This window comes from Montipora capricornis, chromosome 6, assembly GCF_036669925.1.
Source record: "Montipora capricornis isolate CH-2021 chromosome 6, ASM3666992v2, whole genome shotgun sequence".
Taxonomy (NCBI): Eukaryota; Metazoa; Cnidaria; class Anthozoa; order Scleractinia; family Acroporidae; genus Montipora; species Montipora capricornis.
Window position 1 is genome coordinate 68,070,044 of NC_090888.1, and position 23,345 is coordinate 68,093,388.

Here is a 23,345-nt window from a genome sequence, read left to right on the forward strand (position 1 = left end):
CAGAATCACGAGGAATGTCTGAAAGTCGAGCATTTTACTCGTTAAAGTTTCTAAATACTTTTCCATTTTAAATACCAACAAGACGCCTACAAGGGCGTATCCGTGGAATGCGCAAACAGTTAACACAAATTGTCCAGTTACAGTGAACTTCAAGTACAGGTAGACTTCGGAAAATGGCGAAAGATTACTAGAAAGATACATCTGTAATATAACTTAAATTTTTTGTTGTAAAAACTCATTACTAATGTTACTAAATTTGCAAATGCAAACAACGAAGCCCTATTAGCAGGTTATCAGGATACGGGATCTTTTATTTATTTATTTTTTGGAAGGAGACTTAATTCAAATCCTACAGTTTTACTTGCTTCGTTAACTCCTTTCATCCAAAAATTACAGGATCAGCCTTAAATCATCCGAAAAACTTATTACAAATCACAGTTCAACAACTTATCATCCTGGGCCAGTTGTTCAGAAACTGGGTTTTAACACGAGTTTTATCCTCTACTCCCAAATGCTGTTCAAGGCTGATATTCAGAAAAACTTTACATTAGAAGAAGTCAATCTTGAAAAACAAAAATAAGCAAAGGAAACTGTGACCAAAAAGTTGAAAACATGAAACAAAAGTTTACGCTAATGCTGGATTAAGGTAATTGGCTTTCGAACAACCAGGCCCTGTAATCGACGTCTGGTTCTGTAATCCTGGTTTAGTTCCTTGCAAACTGTATAAATTTGCCGTGGCGAAGACAAGAAGACAACATCCGTGCTCTATTTCTCTCAATGCTCAAAAATTCCGTAATTGCGTGTTGTATAGTCCAGTCCAAAGTTCTAATTTTACAATTCCATAATCTTGATTTCAGTAACTTGGTACCAAACGTTCCACAATAACTTGAAATCTCGTTAAGAAAAATCCTTAAATCCAGTAGTCCAGTCCGGATTGAGATCGCCAAAACTCTCTCTATCATCGATTCAAAATTCAACAAAAGCTACAAGTAGTAAATAGTTATCAGAAACTACAACAGTTCGTCCTGATTCTACACTCGAGCTGAACAAAAAACCCAAAAAACCCTTGTCATCGTTTTCGAGAGAACAGACAAACAGCCGAAACTGTTCTGTGCGTGCCCCTTACGGCACTGAAAAAGTACCGTACGTTGTACAATAGTACTTGACCGTAGTCCTTGGCCAAGAAACTAATCTTAGCCAAAAGCCCGAGAAGCGATCAGGATACGGGATAATTAGGTAAAAAAATTGTGGGGATACGGGATTTTTAGTCTGGAGGTGGGGGGTAGAATTGAGGAGATACGGGATATTTTTTAAAGTAAGAACGCATTGCGTGTGGTAATGCAGTAACTTGACAGTGTTTTTTTCCATAACTGTCCACTGAGCGGCGTTTTGTTTTTTCCAGGAGATTCAAGTCCTTGCACAATATGTAGCTCTAATAGTACACGACATTGTTTGGTATCGTAAATCATTACGGTGCCATGGTAGACATCTTTGCTATATACCCTCTAAGAAGACATGTGGTTCAGTAAAATACTAAGCCCAGAACGATTGAAGAAAATAACAGGAAATCGAGAAACATTTGGCTTCAAAGCCGATATGTTGATCATTTACAACTTCTTTTTTACCACAAGCTTAAGCGTGTACTCTGAGCTTCTGACACCTTTCCAAGACCAATGTTACTAAAGTTTTCTTTTCCCTTTCCAGCGGGGTTAGTATCTGGATGGGGGACGTTAAAATATGCGACTTTTGCTGTCAGGAACATAAGCCCAAAAATTCTATTTTAAACGCTCAAAAATCCGAACAAAGCAAGGTACAGATTTTGCTAGCCTGCTTTATGCAAAACAAATATTGACGAAAAAGTAAATAAATATTAATATGTAGTTTTAAGGAGAGCAGAAGGAACTTTTAGGAAGTGTCGATCGAGAATAAAACAATTTGCCATCAGCGAAAAACATTTCGGGAGATTTTTGTTACGTTCCATCAGAGTTCAATTTTTCTATCGTACTTTTGGTCATACAAGTAAAATCGCAAAATCGGAAGTGACATCGATTTTAGCGGCCGCCTGTGATCAAGTTATACCTTGCGTGTTTACTGACAACTCACGAAACAAAGGATACATCTGTGACAAAATGACGGCATAACACCTGATTTTTGTTAGTGCGTTTTTTTTCTTTCAAGTGTTATAAAGTTGGACAAGATCTATGTGCGAATTTAACATAAAGATCACAATCGTTGATGCTAGTCCAAGTGTCAGCTGAAGTTAAGCTCCTCCGAATGAGGTTAGTACTTGGATGGGGGACGGCTGCGAAGTCCCCGTGACGGCGATAGCTAATTCGTTTTTTTTAAACTTGATTTCATTTTTTATCTTGTTTGGCCGTTCAAAGCTATTTTCTTATTTTCTTTCTACGTCAAAACGGCGAACAAACTGGTTCCCAAGAAATATTGGAGTACGTATTCGTTCTATGCAAAATGCTTCTAATGAAGTATTCGTTGTATGCAAAATAATAATGTTCACAGTGGAACACACAAGTACGAAGCAAGATCTAGAAATAACGTAGAAAATTCTCCTTACCTTTAAAGCTTGCCTTTCTCAAAGAAAAAGCATCTATCCACTTTATCGAATAGTTTAATACTGAAACAATCATGGCGGGCGGAAAGATTCTATTATAAATCTTTGCTTTCACCAAGTTGACGGAAGTGTGTCACGGTGGCCGAGTGGTCTAACGCGCTAACAGAGAAAAATCGTGATGGCTTGGGAAATGTAGGAGTTCTCCTCGGGGCAGGGAAATTTGGAATTACCGTAGGAAATATAAATCAGTCCACCCGATCGGAGAATAATTCAATATCCGGTATGCATATTTGTGACTACCAACAAAAAAAAGATTCCAGCCCGGTTTTAAGACGTGGATGCCTTCGGCATTCCACGTAATAGGGTACTTGATATTCAGACAAGTTCAAAAGATAGAGCAAACTCAGAAAGGTACTATGTATACTTAAAATAGAAAATTTGAGCAGCATGCAGATGGCTTTAAAAAGTAATTACGGACTTAAGGACGACGACAACGACACCCCAAAAATTAACTTCGCACAATCCTTACTACACCATCTCAAACCTGTTTCTTATGCAGAAGGAAGTATTCAGAGTGATAAATATGGTTGTTATCGGGATCCTCGACCCAGATCCACCACGGTTCTGAGGTGGCTCCATGAACTTTGTTGTCCCACTTGAACTCCGGCTTGATTGTCAATCGCACTCGAAGAACGGTTCTTGTGATTGGCTGAATGCTGGACGCCAGTGAGATGGCGGGAAACCGTTCCACACATCTCTTCACTGTTGTACCCATGCGCGGATGCCTGATCATGTGACCTATCGTAGTTTAAATAAAACAATTTCGGCATAAAATGTTATATCAACTAGAGCGTATTTAGTCACGTGATTAGTTTGGAAAACCAAAAAGGCGGTCGTGACGTCATTTGCACGCGCCATTTCAAGTTCTACCGTGTACCGCCTATGACTTGGTTTAAAGAAAACTCGTCTGCATCTCAAATGAAAATAAATTTAAACGGACAAATGCCCGTAAACACCGGATGGATTATCTGAGGTCACTTCATCCTCCGCTTCAAAGCGAGGCAAAATTCGGTACCTTTGCGATGCAATGGAAACCAAGCATCCGGCTCTGATTGCCTCTTAAGTTTTGAAAAAGGTTTTTAGGTAGAGGTCTGCATGGACTATAATGACCGTCTATAATGACCCGATTTATTTGTAAAGTGAGATGCTACATACAATAAGGAAATTGAATCTGAAATGACTTCCGTAACGTCGGAACACCAACCCAAGATCGATCTTGTTTTTGTTCCAAAATGCTTTTCCCGACAGGCCATTTCCGAGTTGCTGCATGCCTCAGTTTCAAAGCGAGTCCCGGCGCACAACCATTAAAATGGAAATCAGTTGCATATTCTCATGCAAATCAAACTCATTTCCCTTTCAATAATTGAGCAACAAGACTCGCTTCGAAACCGAGACAAACAGCAACTTGGAAATGGTCCATTAGCCTCGCTTTCAAGAAGATGTTGAAGTTAACTCTAAAATAAGGACTTTTAAGATCTACGACGGCGAAGTCGAAGAAGACATCACCTCAAAAAAATATAACTTTGTAGTATCGTAAGTTTTTCGCCATTCATGATTCCATGTCGTTTCCCCCGCACAATGTCACTTGGCGAATTATTCGAAAAATAAATTGGTACGAGAGGTTTCAGGGTAAAACAGAGAACGAAAGGTTCACATTTGTACGCCCACGTTGCCGTCAAAACCTCAAATTGGGAGTGCGCGCCGCACAATTATCTATCCTTCGTTGACAGCCGCATCGTAGTTCTTAAGCCCCGAAAGGAAAATAAAAAAACGGCCAAAACAACCATACCAATTTCATCGGCTGGCATATCTCTTAATCGATGTATCGTAGCTTTCTTATCCTCCAATTTCACCAATGTTTCACGGTTAAGAATAGGAAACTGATGCAATGGATTCTGGATTCCCCATAGACGCTTATCCAGCATCTTACAAAGTCCCAACAATCTGTAGGCCATGGTCGGCCAGCCACGGTGAAGTGCGATCTCAAACAGACCTCTCATAAGGCGAGCAGCATTCTGCACAAAACAAAGCATTGATACAAAGCAATGGACACTTAAATTAGGTACCAATCCGAACACGGATCGTGTTCTTTTAGGGCCTTCGTCTGATTAGAGGCGGGAAGCCTTTTATCGCGAACTTGATTGATTGATTGATGTATTGATTGATTGATTCATTGATTGACCGATTGATTGGTTGGTTGATTCATTGATTCACTGATTCCTTGATTCATTGATTGATTGATTGATTGATTGAGATGATTGATTGATTGATTGATTGATTGATTGATTGATTGATTGATTGATTGATTGATTGATTGACGAATCAAGGTAGGACATGATCAATACTAGATTATCATACTGCAGTATGTTAGTCAAGTATTGCAAGTCATGAGATATCGCTGAAAGTGATTATAGCCGTTATGAAGCAACTTAGTTGAGCAGCTGCGAACTGAAGCCTGAAACTTGAAAACCCGGGCTTGAACAAGACTCGAACCCACGCTTCATAACTGAGATGTTCACTTTTACTGAGACCTTCATACTCCGTAGTTCAAATATTTGAAAATTTCATATGCCAATTGAGCGTCACGATTTGTTTCCCTAGTAAACACGGGACAGTTACAAACACCCTGCCAGCAGAGCCTTTCTACTCTGCAGAAATCGTGTTAAGTCTTTATTGAACGCAGGCCAAGTCTCCATCGCACTCCTAGACGCCATATTGATTTTCGTACTGAAGGCTCGATTTTGACCTCCGCCTTGTTAAAAATATGATGCGCGCGCTGCCTAAACCGGTTTGACCGGAGTGACTAGCTCAGAAACTTTGGCTGCGGCGACATAAAAGACTTGACACGATTTCTGCAGAGCCTCCGCCGTCTGGTGAGTTTTAGAGAGGCTCTGCTCACAGGGTGAGTTACAAAAACCCCAACTAAAAGGTGACAAGAACGCAAACGTTAACCCTCGTTTTTATAAAGATTAGACTCAAAGGGACTCTTCAAGACGTTTATCAAAATTGAGCTGGCATGTTATTGTCTTCGACATAAGTAACATGACGTCAGTTTTCACATCTCGCTACCTCAAATGATGAACATTGCAGAACGCGGTCTTATCTGAGACCTAACAAACGGCTTCGTGTTCCGAGGTTGCGTTGAATTTTTCAGAATTGAGTAGAGACGGGCAGTTCATTTATAGATGTTATTGAACTAGCGTGAGGTCCGTACTGGGAAAATATTGGTTGAATTCCCATTTTTGCAAGTTTATGGACCTCGCCCATAAACTTGCAAAAAAGAAACGAGAGCAATATCTTCCCAGTACGGACTGAACAAGCTAGTTCAATAAGTTTTTTATTATATTCTTTTCTCTCTTGCGCGGGGTTTTCCATTTCTTGAGACTTGCCTCTTTGCCTGCTTCTGTTTATGGTTCTGGAAAGTAAAATTCTTACTGGAACTCCGATAAGACTAAATAAAAAACATTTCTTGCATTTTTCTTTTTAAGTCCGAGAAACAGAAAATGGGAATAATTTGACAACCTATGTACGCTGCGTATTGCAAAATTCGGACCGTTCAGAGAACCAATAAGATTCTCCTCTTCATCTCGGACCAGTTTGCCTATATAATAAAATTCGTTATTATATGGCTAGTGTTTCCAGCCGATATAACGCGCGCTGTGATTGGCTTAGCGCAGCTAAGCGCTGAGGCATTATTCTCCCGTAATGCCCACGGGCCGATCGATTATGGATTATGCAAATTAGTTTTTTTCTTCTTTGGAACCGTTCTGTTAGCCATATAATAAACAACTTAATAACCTTGACCGTTCGGTCGTTACAGCAAAATCTCAAACCTCGGGATAGCTGTATTGACCTCGCTATCGCTCGGTCAATATTTTAGATTTGCGGTAACGACCTAAATCTTGGTTATTAAGTAGTTATTATTAGCGATAATCAGGAGATCAGGCATCGATCAAGAGGGTTATTGTGACCATTTCGCGCGACTTATCTAGGTGATATCAAATACGTAAGCAACGTTCTCAAACACGCTAAGACACGGCTTGGATATAAAATGTTGTTATCGGTAAATGAAATGTGATCACACGGCTCACCTTCATGCCAGCCCCTTCTACTGCCCCATCCACTGGCACCACGCAAAAAGGCGTGGTCTAAGTCAGAAAACTATTATGGTAAAAAAATACGCAGGCTCCATTAGCAGTCTAAGTGAGGACGCCTACCTGAGCAACGTAGCCCAAATCAGACACAAGAGAGAAAGAATCCACGTGTCCTCTCGAAATAAACGTCTGTAGCAAAATGTTAACTTTGCCATAACTGTTCTCCACCCCTCCTTTCACATAGAAAAAGCAACTATCCGCCATGTGAAACTCCAGGTCAGGAATTTCATCCTCACGGACCTAAAAAACAGGTATATTAAATACATGCAACAAGGTAGTTTATCCAGTTAAAAAAAAACTCGCGCCAAATTTGGAGCCAATCAAAGGAAAAAGCAAAACCAATCGTCATTGGCTCGCACTCGTTTTCCCGCGCTCGGTGCAGGCTGCATGAGAATTTACTTTGCGCCTATGATAGGCAGTGATTGGCTCTATCGGTTGTCGGCGTCTGTTGTGATTGGCCATTATAATAAATACCATGGTTCTGGTTTAACGCGCACACTCAATAAAGTAACCACTCTAACAGACCAAATGAACATCTAAACAGCGCACTATTTGAAAAGACGACCCAATTGTCTCTTATCACCTGTGCTACAAGTGCCGGCAATAGGGAGCTTAAGCACGCACGTTTTTGAGACACAGACGGCAACCGGAATTGAGCTGTTTTCCCTTTCAACTTGTCTTCACACAACCACATTTACATTGCTAAGTATCTTTTCTCCATTAGAGATGATAAGTATAAAAATCTGGGAGACACCACTGTCTTGGTGCGCGTAATGCTCTCTTCCGGTTGCCGTCCGTGTCTCAAAAACGCGCGGGCTTAAGCTCTCCAATATTTACCTTGTCCAATCCCAAAGTGCTGGAGGACATATTCCACTGCTTAAATCACTATCCAGAAGTTTTGCTATTACGATATGTCACTACCTTTCGAATTGGGTTTTACTTCAACTGAGTTTTTAATAGAAAAGTTATCCAAGCTTTGAACAACTTGCTTAAGCCTAAAAAAAGAGGGTGGTATAAGGGGCTCTTCATCACATTTCACGGAAAATAAAATGGCCGTTTCACATTTCACAGACAATAAAATGGCCATTTCACGTTTCACGAAATAAAACTTTTTCTACACAAACAAATATTCTTACGTTTGTTAAGAGCTACAGCCCTCTGCCATAAAGAAACTCAACAGAACGGTTACATTGGGAAGAGTCTCGCGACCCTCTGAGACGATTTCTGAGCTAGTTTTCGCCGTGTTGATTGACCAGCAAAGCTGTTAAGGCTGGCGAGCGGAGGCTCACTTCTCAGTGAATCATGCAATCCAGATGTAGTTGTTGTACCTTGCTCTGCCGAGTTATACTTTAGTCCACTGTTATAATTTCTCGGGCTCCTGCTCCCGCAAAATTAAAATACAAACACAAAAACATGAAGCAAAATCATAGTTTATGATGAATTAAACGTCGGATTCTCATTTCACTTATCAGTATTCTCAAAAATCACTGCTCACGGTAATTGACAAAATCACGTTTCACGAGGAAAAAATGCCCTTGACCACCCTCATAAAAGAAGAGTAGCGAGACTTGGAGACTTGCGATTATAAGCAATAAGAATTTCTCACCTTGACTTGTTCGAATTCTTGAGAATGCGAAAGCATGGCTAATATTTCTGGCTCAGGCATTAACGCTTTAAACATCTCGTTGAAATTCTAAAAGATAATGGCACTGGCACTGAGTATTGACATATTCTGGCACCTTTAAATTAATTTTACCTACACTCAAACATAATTCGTTGCTAAGATAAATCTTTTCATTTATAACAGACACAATTCACCACTTTCGCCGCGACAGTTAGCAAAACTAACGATCATTCTATCCACGACCGAGCAAGAGAGAATAGCATTTGTGTGGTCCAGAGTGTTACACCACAACTGAAGCTGTTTTGCAGAAGTGTTTTCAAAAAATTTATATTGCGAAGTACATTGTGGCATCAAATGAAGAATCCACACTTCTCACTCAGTTCTCAGACGTTGGTTCATATGACTGCTAAACACATTTGCGAACTTACAAATGTGAGCGAGACAAGCGAAATCTCACCTCGAAAATGGTAAAGAATATCACACATGGATGTTGAACAAGATAATTAATGGAAAATACGGGATTTGAATTCCGAGCATTAGCCCGTAGAACCAATTTGCGCCATCAAGGCCATTACTGAGAGAAGTTCAACCTACATTACTCTTAACCTACTGCGACCTTCACTTACAAACCAGATCGCAATGCACCAATCACCATCTTCATCATTCTCACAACCAATCAAATTACTTTTCCAACTACTAATCACAGCACAGACCAGAGCATCACTGCATTCGTTTGAATTTCCAACCGTTTGAGTTTGTGCAAGTCAGAGGGTTGTCCTCTTATTCGCACTTCGCTGTTTGTTATCTTCTCGGGCTCGATTAAATTGTTTGTTTCCTCAGTTCCCTCACCTCAATTGTATCGTATTTGATGTAAAAATGGCTGGCCGTTCTCCCGAGATCTGTAGCACTCAAGTATTCTGTTCGTTCATCAAAACGAATCATCTTCGCTTTATCCAAATGACGTGCTGCATTGGTAATAAGTTCTCTTCGATGATTCAAAAGAAAGGGGTCATCCTGCCAAATGATAAACTTACAGAATCACACTCAGTTCTGACGTCTCAAGGCCTGGTCAAACACTCGCAACATTTCAACGCAACTTCTTGCAACATTGTTGGGCACAACATGTTGCATACGTTTGGCCATGCCACCCTGTTGCGATATGTTGTAACATGTTGGATGATGTTGGATCAAATTTTTCGTGCAACATTTTGGATGTTGCATGGTGTTGTACTCGTTTGGCCATGTTCACGCAACAATGTTGCGCCAAGGCATGCGCTTTAAGTCCACTGCTTGCGCGCCAGGGGCCTGGGGCACATGAACATTGAAATGTTGCGTTGAAAATGATGAAAATGTTGTGTGCATTTGGCCAGCCCGTTCAACACATGTTGCAAGATGTTGCGTTGAAATGTTGCGAGCGTTTGGCCAGGCCTTAATATACAGACGCCAATTTAAGCTATCTGAGAGACGAAAACCCTCAAAGCGACACTAGAGCGAGTTTCAATCGAGTGACGTAAAACCAAAACCAAAATAATTACTTTGGCCATTCAAAAAGGACGGAGACAATAAACCAATCAAAACTCGAAGTAATGACACGTAGCCGACACAAAGCGCGGGAAAATGTGCACGCGTAAGCCACGGTTGGTTTTGGTTTCACTTCTTTCTGATTGGTTGAAAAAGGGGCGCAAGAACTTTGAAACAATCACTGAGTGACGTAATGCAAAACTAAAGCAATTGGCTAATTACTTTCGACACTCAATTAAAAACTGCTCTATGTGTCCAGAAAGGTAGTTAATCAGGGTTGGCGTAAGGGTTAAGGTTATCTTAGACGGCTCTTTATGCCAACTAATGAGGGGTGTGGTGGGAGGAACACTTGAGCCAAGTGACGTAGTAGTTGGAGACATTTCGTGACATTTTTCTCTCAGCACGTTTATCTCATCATCGCCTGGTGCATATTTGTGGACATGTCCGGAGAACAACATTTGGAACCGATCTTTTTTACAATGGTCAATTGATTTCTTTCAGGGTGAATTCTGCCACTTCGAATTTGGAGCAAATTGCTTCCGAAATAAATTGTTTGTGTAAAGATTTCTATTCCAAAACTGATCCAACTTTCAGTGTAAAGACAATATTGAAGTAAAGCGATTCAGTTCCCTGGTTTTTTCTAATGTTGAAGTTTTCAAAAGTCATGATTCTCACCTAGCCACTTGTCTATTATCCAAATTCATTTTATAAACGAAACGCTTTTAAAATAACCCACTTTTAATGGCGTTTGAAAATTGCCCGTTTTCATCAGCCTTTTCAGGCGTTTTAGTAGTAGAAAATTACGCGTTTTTGAAGCCAAAAAGCGCAAAAAGGTAAATGAGGCAGAGGGAATAACAATAACACACCTCTTTGGTTCCATATGGAATGCCATAAACCAGTGGGTTGACTCGCATACGAATAAATAAATACGTGTAACTCAGCCACTCAACTGCTTCGTCAACATTCGTCACAGTGCCAAGAGAGATCTGGGTTTAAAAAGAAGAAAAAAAACAAAAAACAAGCAATTTTTCACAAGGCAATTATAGAACTAGATGGTTATGGTGATTAGAGAAGCAAAACTTACCCTGGGCGCCCAGAAAATTCAACGTTAATGGGAAAAACAATTGTGCTATAAGGGAATGTCGTTGTCTACATTTTGTTTTATTAGAGCGACTTTCGTGTGACCTTAAAAAATTGCTCGCAATTTGTTTCACGGACCAATCACGATTAAAACAAAGCTTCTCCTTATACCCGCTCCTAATATGGGCAGTAAACAGTTCGATTACCCAATCACATTACTGCATTTCAAATGACGTCATAGCGAAATGTTGGTCTCTTTCCAGAAAGTTCCATGGAGAGATGACGTTGTTTGCATCCGCTTTCGCTAAGCCAATGAAAATTCGCGCCCGTTTGTTTTTGTTCGCTAAGCCAATTAAATGTGTTGCATTTTTGTTTACGTTCTGTTTTTAAGTTTATTTTTCAAGGTCATATGAAAGTCGCTCTAGCATACGAGTTTGCCTTCACGGGAGGCACCAAGCTGTTTAAATTTCAAATTTTCAAAGCTTCGTTGCTCAGAGATTATCTGGTAGGTATCGGGTTCAATTTTTCAGAAATAGCTCATTATGCAATGCACTTTGAATATTCAGTACTTTAATCTCGGCTGACTGATCAGAAAACGATAGCCTTGGGATAAGGAAGCAAAGAATGTAAACTAAGATTCCCCTATACGTGCCGTGTAGTATGCACTCTAGAACATTCCTGTGCCCTCCCGTGTGAATTGACCAACCACTTACTCCCCGTCAACACGAGCGCTTTTAAGTGCAAATTTCTATGAACTCGTTTTAATTTGCCCGTGTGGATGAGAAAATTGGCCCAACTAAATTTTATGACAAATGATATAGCGTGCCAGTTTTATGTGACAAAAAAATCTCCAAGTGCGAGAATTTGTTCGTGTGGACGACTCGCCACATATTAAACTGTGGTAAATAATGCCGAATAGCATAACCTGAAAGCCTCTCGCCCTCCAGTCGTCTAGTATCTCCGCTGTCCAAAATCATTACTGCCACCCAGATAGAAAAAATTCACAGGAAATATTTGCTGTTCACCCACACGGGCAAATACATTTGTGGCATAAAAATGGTCATCATGGTATAGTCGAAATGCCGAGTCTTGAGACGAACTACGTAATAATGATAATGATAATGATAATGATAATGATAATGATAATGATAATGATAATGATAATGATAATAATAATAATAATAATAATAATAATAATAATAATAATAATAATAATTGGCAGTGCTAATCACCCTTTACTTGCAGTATTGAGGACTGAATTGCGAAGGGCGCAGCTCACGATATCGGGCTGAAAGCATACAAAGGCGCCTCTGGCTGCCACTATGCAGTCCATGGTGATGTCGGAGCACAGCACCACAGCTAGATGTTAATTAGCTGTGAGTCGATTTTGATGAGGGAGGAAAACCGGAGTACCCGGAGAAAAACCCTTAAGTCAGGTTGAGATCGACTGAAACTCAGCCCACATGCAGGCCGGGGTCAGATTAGAACCCCGGCTCGCTGTTTTGCAGTGCTGGGCTCGCAGTGGTTGGAGGCTTGATAGATACATCATGGTGTTTAGATTCCGGCTCACCTCTGCATTTAAGCTATCAGTGAGGCTTGATATAAACTGACTCTCAATCGGCGACTGTCTTGTAAGAAGCGCTAGGTAATGACTGAGATTACCGTGCGATGTTATAATGATGCCCTCTCCCTGTTTATCGAACTGAGGTCGACCTGCTCGGCCGAAGATTTGAAGTACATCTAAGATGCCGATATCCACAAACGATCCTTTCTTTGCGTCGTACATTTGGGTACCCTGTTGACGAACGAAGACAACAGTGACATTTGAGTTTCTTGTCAACGAAAAAATGACAACAACAATACGAAAAAAATATTGGTATTCTACGAGAGAAAAAATAAACGAGTTCAACACACATAAGATCAACATGGGAAGACCCTGTACCTTTCCAGAACTCTGTAGCTTTCGAGAACGAAACAATAGATAATAGAACAGAAACAACGCACCTAGCCATGATGACAAAAGACGCTACAGGTCATATGGACCGATGAAACAACTACAAGATTACTCTCAAAAAGGGCTGGTTAAGATACAAACTTGCGCACAATAATCTGTCCAAACAAAAGGTTCCAAAACTGTCAAAGGACTACTGAGTTTGCATAGATATTGCTTCGCTTGCACTTGCATTGCTGCTTTTAAACCACTACTCGAGGTTTGCTATTGTTCACATGACTCAACATGCGCGGCTTTCTTTTTCCCTTACAGTTCCATGAAGCGTTTAATATACTTCAAATTCAGGATAAATCGGAGGCTCTATGAGGCAAATGAAGAGGTTCATTTGTATAGGAAATCGCATGATTTCGAGTGCAATTTGGAATAAATTAGTCCGAGTAAATTTTTTCAAAGACGACCAAAATTTGTAGTGTCGTGGTTGCCCTATTGTTCCAGAACAATCGCCCTTTGTGTCAGAACAATAGGGCAACCACGACACGTCACAAATATTCAAGATGACAAGCGTTTTTGTAATTCACTTTTTTCCGATACAAACGCTTTCATTGGAAAAAGTTTGAGAATTTTTAGCTGCAAACATTATGTTCTGTGGTTTAAAGTTATTTTGTTGTTTTACTGGAGGTTTCCCTTAAGGGTTTAAGTGCACCCAACCACCAACTTTCTTTTTCTTTTTTTTTCTTTGTTCAAATAAACTTGCAAATCTTATTGCTTGAATCGGCGCAAAGACTTTTTAAAAGGCCCATGCACACCCAAAAGACATTGCGCGCCGCGTTAAATTTCGCACAGACAGAAAATTCGAAAATCACCGGTGAGTACCCAATCAAAACGCTGGCACTATTTCAAAACAACAACAAAAGCGCACAATGTCTTTTGGGTGAACATGGGCCTATAGATCATTTATTTTTGTGCCTTTCTGAAATGTCGAAAACCTTTCAAAACTCCTGCTTATTTTGTTCATGACCGAGTTTTAGGGGCGTGGGTGTAGCAGCAAGTGCCAGCGTGATGTCAAATACAGGAGTGCAATCTAACCTTGATGATCACAGCGTGAGCTGGTAAATTCACGCCCCAGGCGAGGGTAGCCGTGCAAACCAACACACGAATCAAACCTTTGGAAAATAGCTGTTCAACCATGGTACGGTCTTGGCGTAACATTCCAGCGTGATGGATAGCAAACCCATCGGGAAACAGATCGCGGAGCTCTTTATTCCTCGATTTCATCACCTGAGGAAGATACGCGCATTTTTTACCGAGATTATACCAATTTGTGCGCACATGCAACATTTTTTGCAGAAGGAAATTTGTTTCATGAGAAGCAAATTTTTCTTCAGCTACTATTACTTCTTTTGCGCGCTGCAAGACATAGACATATGTGTCGGGAAACATATTTCACCGTTCAGAGGGTCCTTGAAAAAGATATCGATGTTCACATTTGACTTTAATGAGCCATTCACATTTGACTTCCCTAGTTCAACTTTAACTTCATGTGCCAGTCTTTAGGAACATACAACTGTGTCTTGTACAGTTAAAGCTGATCACGACAACAGAATAAGCGGGAGAAAAAACGATTGCGGGTTTACTTGGATAAGCGCCATTTGGAAACTTATGCCACTTGCGCGAAAGCTATTCTTTTTTCGGAATCACAATCGCGTTGCTTTGGGCAACCTTTTCCCCTAAGTAACGTATTTTAAGCCTGGATAATAAATCTAAAATAACTGCAGCCTTCAGTGACATTCAACATTGTTGGCCGAAGCGGAAATATCATAAGGCTCTTGGTTTGTCCAACCAAATTTTGCATAAGCATTGTTTCCTGTTTATCTTGGGATTTACAATTGTCCCAAGAGAAAACAAAAACAATGATTATTCAAAATTTGGGTAGACAAACAAAGAGTATTATGGTATTTTCCGCTTCGGCCAATTGGATTTTCTGATCTTGTGCGTCTGCAAAGGCAGGGTTTTGGTTTGATATACTGTGTGATAACTCACATCATTAGTTATTGTGACTGATAATTGCAGACAGTTAAGCTGGGACTTTATGAGGGGTTCACGATTACTTGCAAGAACTATTGAAAACACCGAATACCGGCGAAAGCCGGCGCAACCAAGAAAAAAGGAATTTTATAAAGTTACATTATTGACGGGCCACTCGGGCACACTCGAAAAGATCTGAGAGCTCCTTAACAGCATTCAAAACAACGACCATTTAATAGCCGTCATTCGGATGCTCTACCACTGAGCTAAAAGGGACTTGTGCGAGGTAGGTCACGTGACACTCATACCTGTTTTTGCGCGGTTCCATACTCAGGAGTCTGCTCCGCGTGGAACGCAGCTGTGTCGCCTTGATTGGCTGCCATTTCGCGCAACGTCAGCGCTGTCTTGACAGTAGCGTTCCGCGCATGCACGAAGACCATAACCTGCAAAAATGAATCATTACGCGAATTTTCTTTTTAACGAAATGAGCAAACTATACAAGAAAGCACTAGCTTCTGCAAATCAAAACAGTTGACTACAAAAAAAAAAACATGCACAAAATTGTTGACAATGATTATTTAATTTCAGACACAAAATTTTTTAATACTCCCATACAATGGTGAAACCAGAAACCAAGATTAGAGTAAGCCCTAAATTTTGCGAAAAAGGAAAAAGAGAGAATCCTTACGAGTCGTGTGGGGTTCTGGGTTTTTTTTTTTCCAACAGTTTACTAAGGCATAACGCCGCGTTTCGCAGTGTTTGCAAAAACGAGTCTTTTAATGACCAAACACCAAGTATACGTTTGGGTGCATTTTATTGAAACTGTCCTGCATATTCTTTTTGCACAAAAGGACTATCCCTAAAACGCTGTGATTTTCACGAAAGCCATTTGTAAACAAGCGCGAAACAATCGGAAACCGACATTTGTTCGCCACTTCTGCACGCTACGCTCATTCTCGAAAGGCAAATCCTCCGCGAATTCAAAGAAAACCATATCCTTTTTATCTCGCTCATTCTGCTCTTGCCAACCGCCTCGATTCGCGGATATTCTATGTGTGTCTCTTCTGTGGTTTCGTTAACAACTGGTTTTACAATGACTGCAAAATTCTCGCACGCTCATTGGCTAATTTTTATTATCCATAAGCAGATAGACACATAAATTTATAATTTATGTATTTCGTATAGTTTAATTTATGCAAACATTTGTGAAACGTCGATCTGCCACTTTGTGACCGATGGAAAGTCTCCGTTTTTTCGATTAGCCAATAAGAGAGAGAGGAGAATTATGAATTTGGTCGCGTCAGATTGAATAAACTTTGAAGTTACTCGCGCATTTTTGTCTAGCGTTTTCTGCGGATCCACAGCTACTTTGACAATGTTATGACGGAATTCACGATCAATAACAGGGCAGACGCATGAAAAACTGACTTTAATATGCTAAATTGATTACAGTACACCGATATCCCCACCTGGTATCCCTGTTGTACATTGTCTAGAACCTTGTCATAACAAACGGTGTCCATGTCATGTAGTTGTTTCACGTGACCCGAGCTTTTGATTCCAATAAACGTCTGCTTTAGGGGGACGGGACGAAAACGTCCATCAAAGAAAAACAGTCCCTCGTAAGGGTTGACTCCAAGAAAGTGCGCCACATCAATGTAATTGGGAAGTGTAGCAGACAGGCCAACAATTCGAATCATACTCTGAGACGATTCAACCTGCAGGAAGAAATATACATTTAAACTCGTTTATTCCGTTCCGCACATTTTTAGTCTATTAGACATCAATGAGGCAACTGTTGGCCGCAAAACGTCTCTGATGCCCAGAGAGAACTCTCCTGGCCCAAGAGACGGGTAAAATCGTCTGGCGTTAGACAGAGTAAAAAACTCTAAATTTCACCTTAGGAAGGAAAGGATTAATTAAGCAAGTACAACATTGACAAGAACAAAAACGCCACAATAAAATGGGTAAAGTGAAGAAAAGCAGTAGTTTGTGTTCTGCAAGCGCCACGAGGGCTTCTTTGCCGTTCCCATGTTGACAATGAAGTCAAATGACCAAATTAAGAAGTGCAAGCAACGATAGCTGCAACGTCAACGAAAACGTCACTTCACGGGCGCCGGTATTACACCATTAACCACCACTAGATGCACAGCATGTTAAGATGTTTAGATCATCGCCGCAGTTATGAACATTACGTACTTAAGCAGCCAGTCACTCCCTGGGTATCCCGCTCCAGAGACCCTGGGAACGAGGTTGTCTCTCCAGAGACCCTGGGAACGAGGTTGTCTCTCCAGAGACCCTGGGAACGAGGTTGTCACTCCAGAGACCCTGGGAACGAGGTTGTCACGATTGCAGAGCTCGGACAATTCGGGCAGTCTCCTTTTGTTACGTACTGTTTAATAAACGAGCAGGAGTGTTTTATGGGGTTTAAAACCACGACGCGAAGCCGGGCTGTTTTAGACTCGATAAAGCACGACATGCGCTTCAAAAACATTACACAACAGACAATGTTGCAAAATGTAAGAAGAAGATACTAGCATACAAGAAAAACAAGCCGGGTTAACTACGAACTGTTATATCTGGTCACGATCTTTCACTCCACTACAGAGACTGTATTCTTTCTCTGAATCGGTCCTAGTCTTCCCTTGACCCGTCCAATATGGTGAACTCACAAACGACCTATGCAAGAGGCCTTCGTAAAAGAAACAAACAAACCTGCCGAAGGGTCCTGGCAACCAGACACTCGATAACTGAGCCTCTGTCGTCGTGTAACAGATGAACTTCGTCAATGATCAATAACTTAACAAGCTGTGCTAGTGCCACGTCGCCTGTGCTTTTCCGTGTCACCACATCCCACTTTTCAGGCGTGGTTACTAACATCTGAAAAACAAAACACCGTAAGTAGGCTCCGGGGTTAGGAACATCTCTAAGTACAACATTGATTTGTTTTCCTCTCTTTCAATTTTATTTGTGAATATTAACGTGGAAATTTCTAGGATCATGTGAGGTTGAAGTCGAAGAGTCTTAAGGCACCTTCCTTCTGTCAGAACTGGCCAGCCAGACCCATCAGTTTGCAAAGAAAAATGTAACAATTTGAAGGAACAAGTGCAAGATAATCCCTGCCATTCTTCTGGAGGAGTATATACCATTCTCGAAGTATTTTCATTTGTAGGAGTTGTGGAGTTAGTCCTTCCAAATGCACGGTCTGGCCGGTTAGTTCTGTCAAATAGAAAGCGTCCTTGCATTATCGCCCACTCACTCACTGAACATTTTTGGGTGCAGATAACATGTAAGAGTAAAGTCGAAACGTCAAATCCTGCCAGAGAAGTTGAGATCTTTTTTCAGAGTATCCCCAAGTAACCATCTCCTTTCATATTCGCGAGAATGCAACCTTTCGACAATTCCATTCCCAACGGTGTACAGGGACAATTGCCACCTGATTATAGTGTGATGGCCAAGCTGCTATGAATCTCGTACACCTCAAGGGAAGAGAATTTGAACGAGTAATCGGAAGGCAAACAGAAGCGTTCGGATTTTTCCAATTCTTTTCAACTCACTATTGACAACTGAATCTCTTTGAGGATACAAACCAACTGAGTAAGCTCTCTTCTTGAGAAATTCACGCGCGTGCAGCACGGCCGCGAATGGAATTTTCTCACGCGTGACATATCGCGACATCCAAAATGGAGGGCTTGCGTGTTGTCTACCAGGCCCCAGTTGTTCGAAGGTTAGATAGCGCTATCCACTGGACAAATCACTATCCACCGGATAACTCTTTTGGTTTTGCTAGTGTTTATGCGCTGGATAGCGATTTATCCGGTGGATAGCGTTATCCACCTTTTGAACAACCGAGGCCAGTTTAACAATGCGGGAAATGTACCTGCGTCTTCAGGATCTCGGATTTTGTCAGCTGCATGTCTCCTGTGAGTTCCCTCACTGATATCCCCAGAGATTCCAGTCGTTTGCCGAAGTTTTGCACCATTTCAGCAGCAAGTGCCTTCATAGGTGCCACGTAAATGATCTATGGAAAAAGGTCGAAAACGTGAACTTGCCAGCACTGTCTTACCACTTGGAAGTAGAACTCCGCTCGCAATATTTTTGTTAAAGCTAACAGGGCAGCTTGAATTTTTTTAACACACATGTAAGACACTTAGCATCTTTAAAACAAGTAAATTAAACACCGTCTTAATATTAGGGACGGATGGGCCTTAGTGGTTCTTTTACTGCATAACTTTCACAGAGCTTTGAATACACCCATAGTTGATTGAAAAATGATCTGCCAATGACCAAAGTACCGCGTCCTTTACATGGGAATCTTGGTGTTTAAATAGAAACTTTCTGCGCGGCCCTCAAACTGCATAAAAAGCATGTATAACCACGTTATCGTAAACATACGTTATATTTGTCTTTTTTGTTAACCCCTTCTTCGATGTTCTGTTTGATTTCCCTTAAAATCGTCAGCATAGCGATGTTTGTTTTGCCAGCTCCTGTTGGTGCAGAGATCAGAAGGTTTTCATTTGTGTTATATGCCGCCTCAAACACAATTGACTGGATTCTGTTGAGTCGCTTCATGCCTTTAAAACCCATTTGACCAACCTGAAAACAAATTAAAATATACCCATCATTACCTTGGCCAATCACAACAAACACTAAGAATCTAATCGTTCAATCACAACGCAAAGAAAACACGTGAAGCCGGCGCAAAGAGCGGGAAAACGCGTGCAGCCAATCAGTTAGTTTGGCTCTTGCTTCTGATTGGCTGAGAATGTGACGTGAGCATTTTTCTAGCAAATCACCAAGCGTTGCAACACAAAACCAAAACAGTCTTTTGGTTACAAGACGAAGAAGAAGAAGATTCCGTCGTCATCATCTACTTACTCCTCCGCCGATGTAGCCTTCTCTTTCCTACACAAGCTTCTTATGACCGATCACAGTTCATTTGTATTGTTGTTTTGAACCGCCGTATAAGGCTTCCGGGCATCGCGCAATTCATCACATTTTCCCCTTGTGTTGAAATTGAAAATACCTGAATCCAGGAATGACTTGGCTTGATGGGGATGGATCGTCCGGGTGAGTGCAGTTCTGAGAAGGACTGTCGTTTGTGACCAACGTTTTGAAAACCTGAGCGGAGGCCATCTTTGAATTCATCCTCTGAATTAACGTTAGCTTATGAACACTCGTGTATTTCGTGCTGTCTTTTCTCTCTATTGACAATAAGGACGGTCCGTGTTCACAAGCTACACTCACCTCATCTAAGGACGTAATTGGAATCAACGTTTCTCCTTCCGAAGGCGGCGCGGGGGTGTTGGGAGGAATAACCACCTCTTCACATATCTTTGTGTTTTTACGCACGGCATCTGCTGGCAAAGAAATCTACAAACGAAAATTCTTAGGGTAAAAAATAGTTTTTCAACCTTAATTCAAGTCGGGGACAAAATTATCACATTAATTTTAATATTACCGCATTGCAGCAAACCATTGAAGTTAAGGAATCTCTTACTTCTACATTACCTTGTAAAGGATGTTAGGGGGATAATGGATTTTCCTTTTCGGTTTTTCCTCAAAATTAGCAAAAAAGCAGAAGGAAAAAGGAAAGGAAAGGAACTTTATTTAAGTGTCTAGTCGTTCTGGCACTGGAGCACTGATTGGGGACACTGTAAACTGAAATTAACAATTAATGCACATCAAGTCAAATGTTGTTTTGATTCTAAAACAACACCATTTTTAAATTTAAATTTGTGCCTAGTAGCAACCATTTTATGTGCTGCCAGAATTTCCAGAAATTCACTACTTGCACAATTTCATAAAATGCAATACGTTTTGGGGGCTTCTTTTCACAATTTTTTTACTCTTGGTACTGTATTATGCTTCAGTGAACTGGATATCCATTGTTTTAATGCAACTAACCCCCCAAAACGTATTGCATTATGGGATTGTGCAAGTGGCGACTGCACTATGAGAAGCTCATTCTCTATGATAAATGTCACAAAGTATCCCCTTATACTTCTGCTCAACTTCCACATCACTTGTCTCCAGAAACCTCCCTACAGTATCCCTCCAACTTTACACCTCAAGTAAACGTAAACAATTTCGGTAACCCTAGCCTTGAATAGTTGTAAATAGCGTCAGTTGGCATGAAAACATGAATGGACATGGATGTGAATGTTCTCTGTATCTGTGGTAAAATTGTGTAAACATCATTACAGCAATAGGATTAACTGCCTTTTGGGTACCTTTCTGGTGACAGAATCTCTTCGTGAAAAGAACCCTAGCACGGTAAAAACAAGCTATCTCTATTTTGCATTCAACTTGTTAATTACAGATGATTTTAAAAAATGCAATGGAAAGGATTCAAATACCTTGGTGTCTGAAATGAAAGCCGTTGAACGCTGCATTTCGGCCAAAGCATCAAATACATAAGGGTAATTCTGAGAGGGCTGAGTGCTCCGTTTTGGCTTTGGAAACAAGGGAGCATTTGATGCTACCTGAAGAGCAACCTCCCTTAAAAAAATAAACAAACTATTTATTAATTATTGAATAATCACTTAAAAATGCCAATATTTACACCATAAGTGGCAATATTGAATCAGCTTTAAAAAAATGAGGTCAGGGTCAGAAACAGTCAATAATAATAATACCGGTAAATATATTATTGACCATAAATGATTAATTAATGATCATCAATTATATATTAATTGTCATTATGAGGATCATTTCACTAAGTCCCAAATTTTGATGAATGAGCATTAATAATTATTTTATTTTTTGTACTTCCTGTTATTTCCCAGTGCCACTGTTTAACTGATAAAAGCTCAGTGAGATGACAACTTGCATAATTATGTTAAACTCTTTAAATAACCCTTCTTCTCAGAGTGAGACTTGCAAATTTTACTCTGTCTAATGCCAAATGATTTTACTCGTCAATGGTGGCCGCTTTAGGAGTGAATGGCTTAACAACACCTCGGTCCACTCAAAAACTATGCCCCCTTTAACCCTTTGCCTCATGACTCAGTGAGACTTGTAGATTTTATTGTCTAACGTCAGGCAGGCATTATTACTCATAAATGGGGGCTGCATGCTTTCCAAGTAAATAGAATAACGTGTTGTTAGAAAACCAGTAAATTATTGATGATATTAGGTCATTAAAAAATAGCATGTAAAAAGTGACCAAAGGTTCAGTTTTGTCAACTCAAAATGTTCTCACAATGCACTTTACAAAGAACATGAAAAAAAAGATGTAAATCTAATGGGTACACCCTTTTGTGTAACAACCTTTCTTGCTTGATACAGAAATGATAAAATTTCAATGTAACCAATAATTAGGTTAATCTTGCTTCAAGTAACTATCTAGTTTCAAAAGTCATCCATTCTTAAGTGGGAGACGAAAAAGTTCTGGGTTCACAGATTTATAATTATTCCATACCTTTGTGTTTTCATAAATTCAGGATCAAAGCCAAGACTCCTAAGATATGCTTCTTGATCCATTTCCTGATCATCAGAGAATTGCTTTTTGTCTCTGCGAGCTTGACGGCGCTCTTCTTTCTTTTCTTCCTTTCTGACTTGCCGCATCAACTGTTTTTCTTGTTCTGACTGTAGTTATACCAATAGTGACATCACATTTCAGGAGTAAAAAAGTAACCTTTCATATTATTTTTGAAAAATTCAGACTTACAGCTTTCACCCCAGAAATAAATTATTCAAAATATTAGAGAAGTTTGGCATCCCATAAAATTATGTGAAATGGAAAACGGCAAAGGACCACTTACTTACTGTCATAAAAGCACACAATTCTCTTATTGTAACTGTCAAGCAACTTTGATTACAACATGCAATTTGTTTTGCAGCGCAGCAACTTCACTTTACCTGCACAGTTACTTGGCATCCATATAAAGGCCTGTTTGACATTGCTGGAGCTTTGGTTCTGTTGATTTCTAAAGTATACATAGAGCAAGTCAACATTTACATCATGTTGATGTAATCATCGACTGACGTTTATACTGTCACACAAATCACTTGACTCTGAAGATGGCTTCCACTCAGGTTGTCAACACATCAGTCAATGTTATCCTAAACAGAGGCAGATATTTTTTATAGGTCACAGGTCAGGTTTAAAGGTCATTGTCTTAACATCGCTAAAATAACCCTAATCACTTTCCTTAAACCTTAGGGCAAAATAATAGTTTTTAGGCCCAGACCTGCATTAATTAAGAGTTAGGGTTGTTTTATCATAATGTTACAATAGTGACCTGTAAACCTGCCCTGTCACCTGTAAAAAATCCCCGCCTCCAAAGAATGATCATACTTCAATTATCAATATTGATATGACTCCTGTGTTCAAACCATTTACGAATTTGCAGCTGC

General features: G+C 40.3%; 1 protein-coding gene across 1 annotated transcript in view; it reads right to left on the minus strand.

Moving 5' to 3' along the window:
• The window catches only part of LOC138053000 (activating signal cointegrator 1 complex subunit 3-like), a 42,802-nt gene that overhangs the window by 16,302 nt on the left and 3,155 nt on the right, over positions 1-23,345 (minus strand). Inside the window, exons 4-20 of the mRNA XM_068899661.1 lie at positions 22,848-22,915; positions 22,408-22,574; positions 21,344-21,485; positions 20,232-20,357; positions 19,380-19,580; positions 18,865-19,005; positions 17,700-17,864; positions 16,454-16,702; positions 15,293-15,427; positions 14,046-14,237; positions 12,579-12,803; positions 10,795-10,914; positions 9,257-9,421; positions 8,390-8,476; positions 6,847-7,023; positions 4,419-4,644; positions 3,114-3,367 (exon numbers count right to left, since the gene is read on the minus strand). Of these exons, the coding sequence (XP_068755762.1) occupies positions 3,114-3,367; positions 4,419-4,644; positions 6,847-7,023; positions 8,390-8,476; positions 9,257-9,421; positions 10,795-10,914; positions 12,579-12,803; positions 14,046-14,237; positions 15,293-15,427; positions 16,454-16,702; positions 17,700-17,864; positions 18,865-19,005; positions 19,380-19,580; positions 20,232-20,357; positions 21,344-21,485; positions 22,408-22,574; positions 22,848-22,915 (2,840 nt within the window). The remainder of the gene's footprint in view (positions 1-3,113; positions 3,368-4,418; positions 4,645-6,846; positions 7,024-8,389; positions 8,477-9,256; positions 9,422-10,794; positions 10,915-12,578; positions 12,804-14,045; positions 14,238-15,292; positions 15,428-16,453; positions 16,703-17,699; positions 17,865-18,864; positions 19,006-19,379; positions 19,581-20,231; positions 20,358-21,343; positions 21,486-22,407; positions 22,575-22,847; positions 22,916-23,345) is intronic.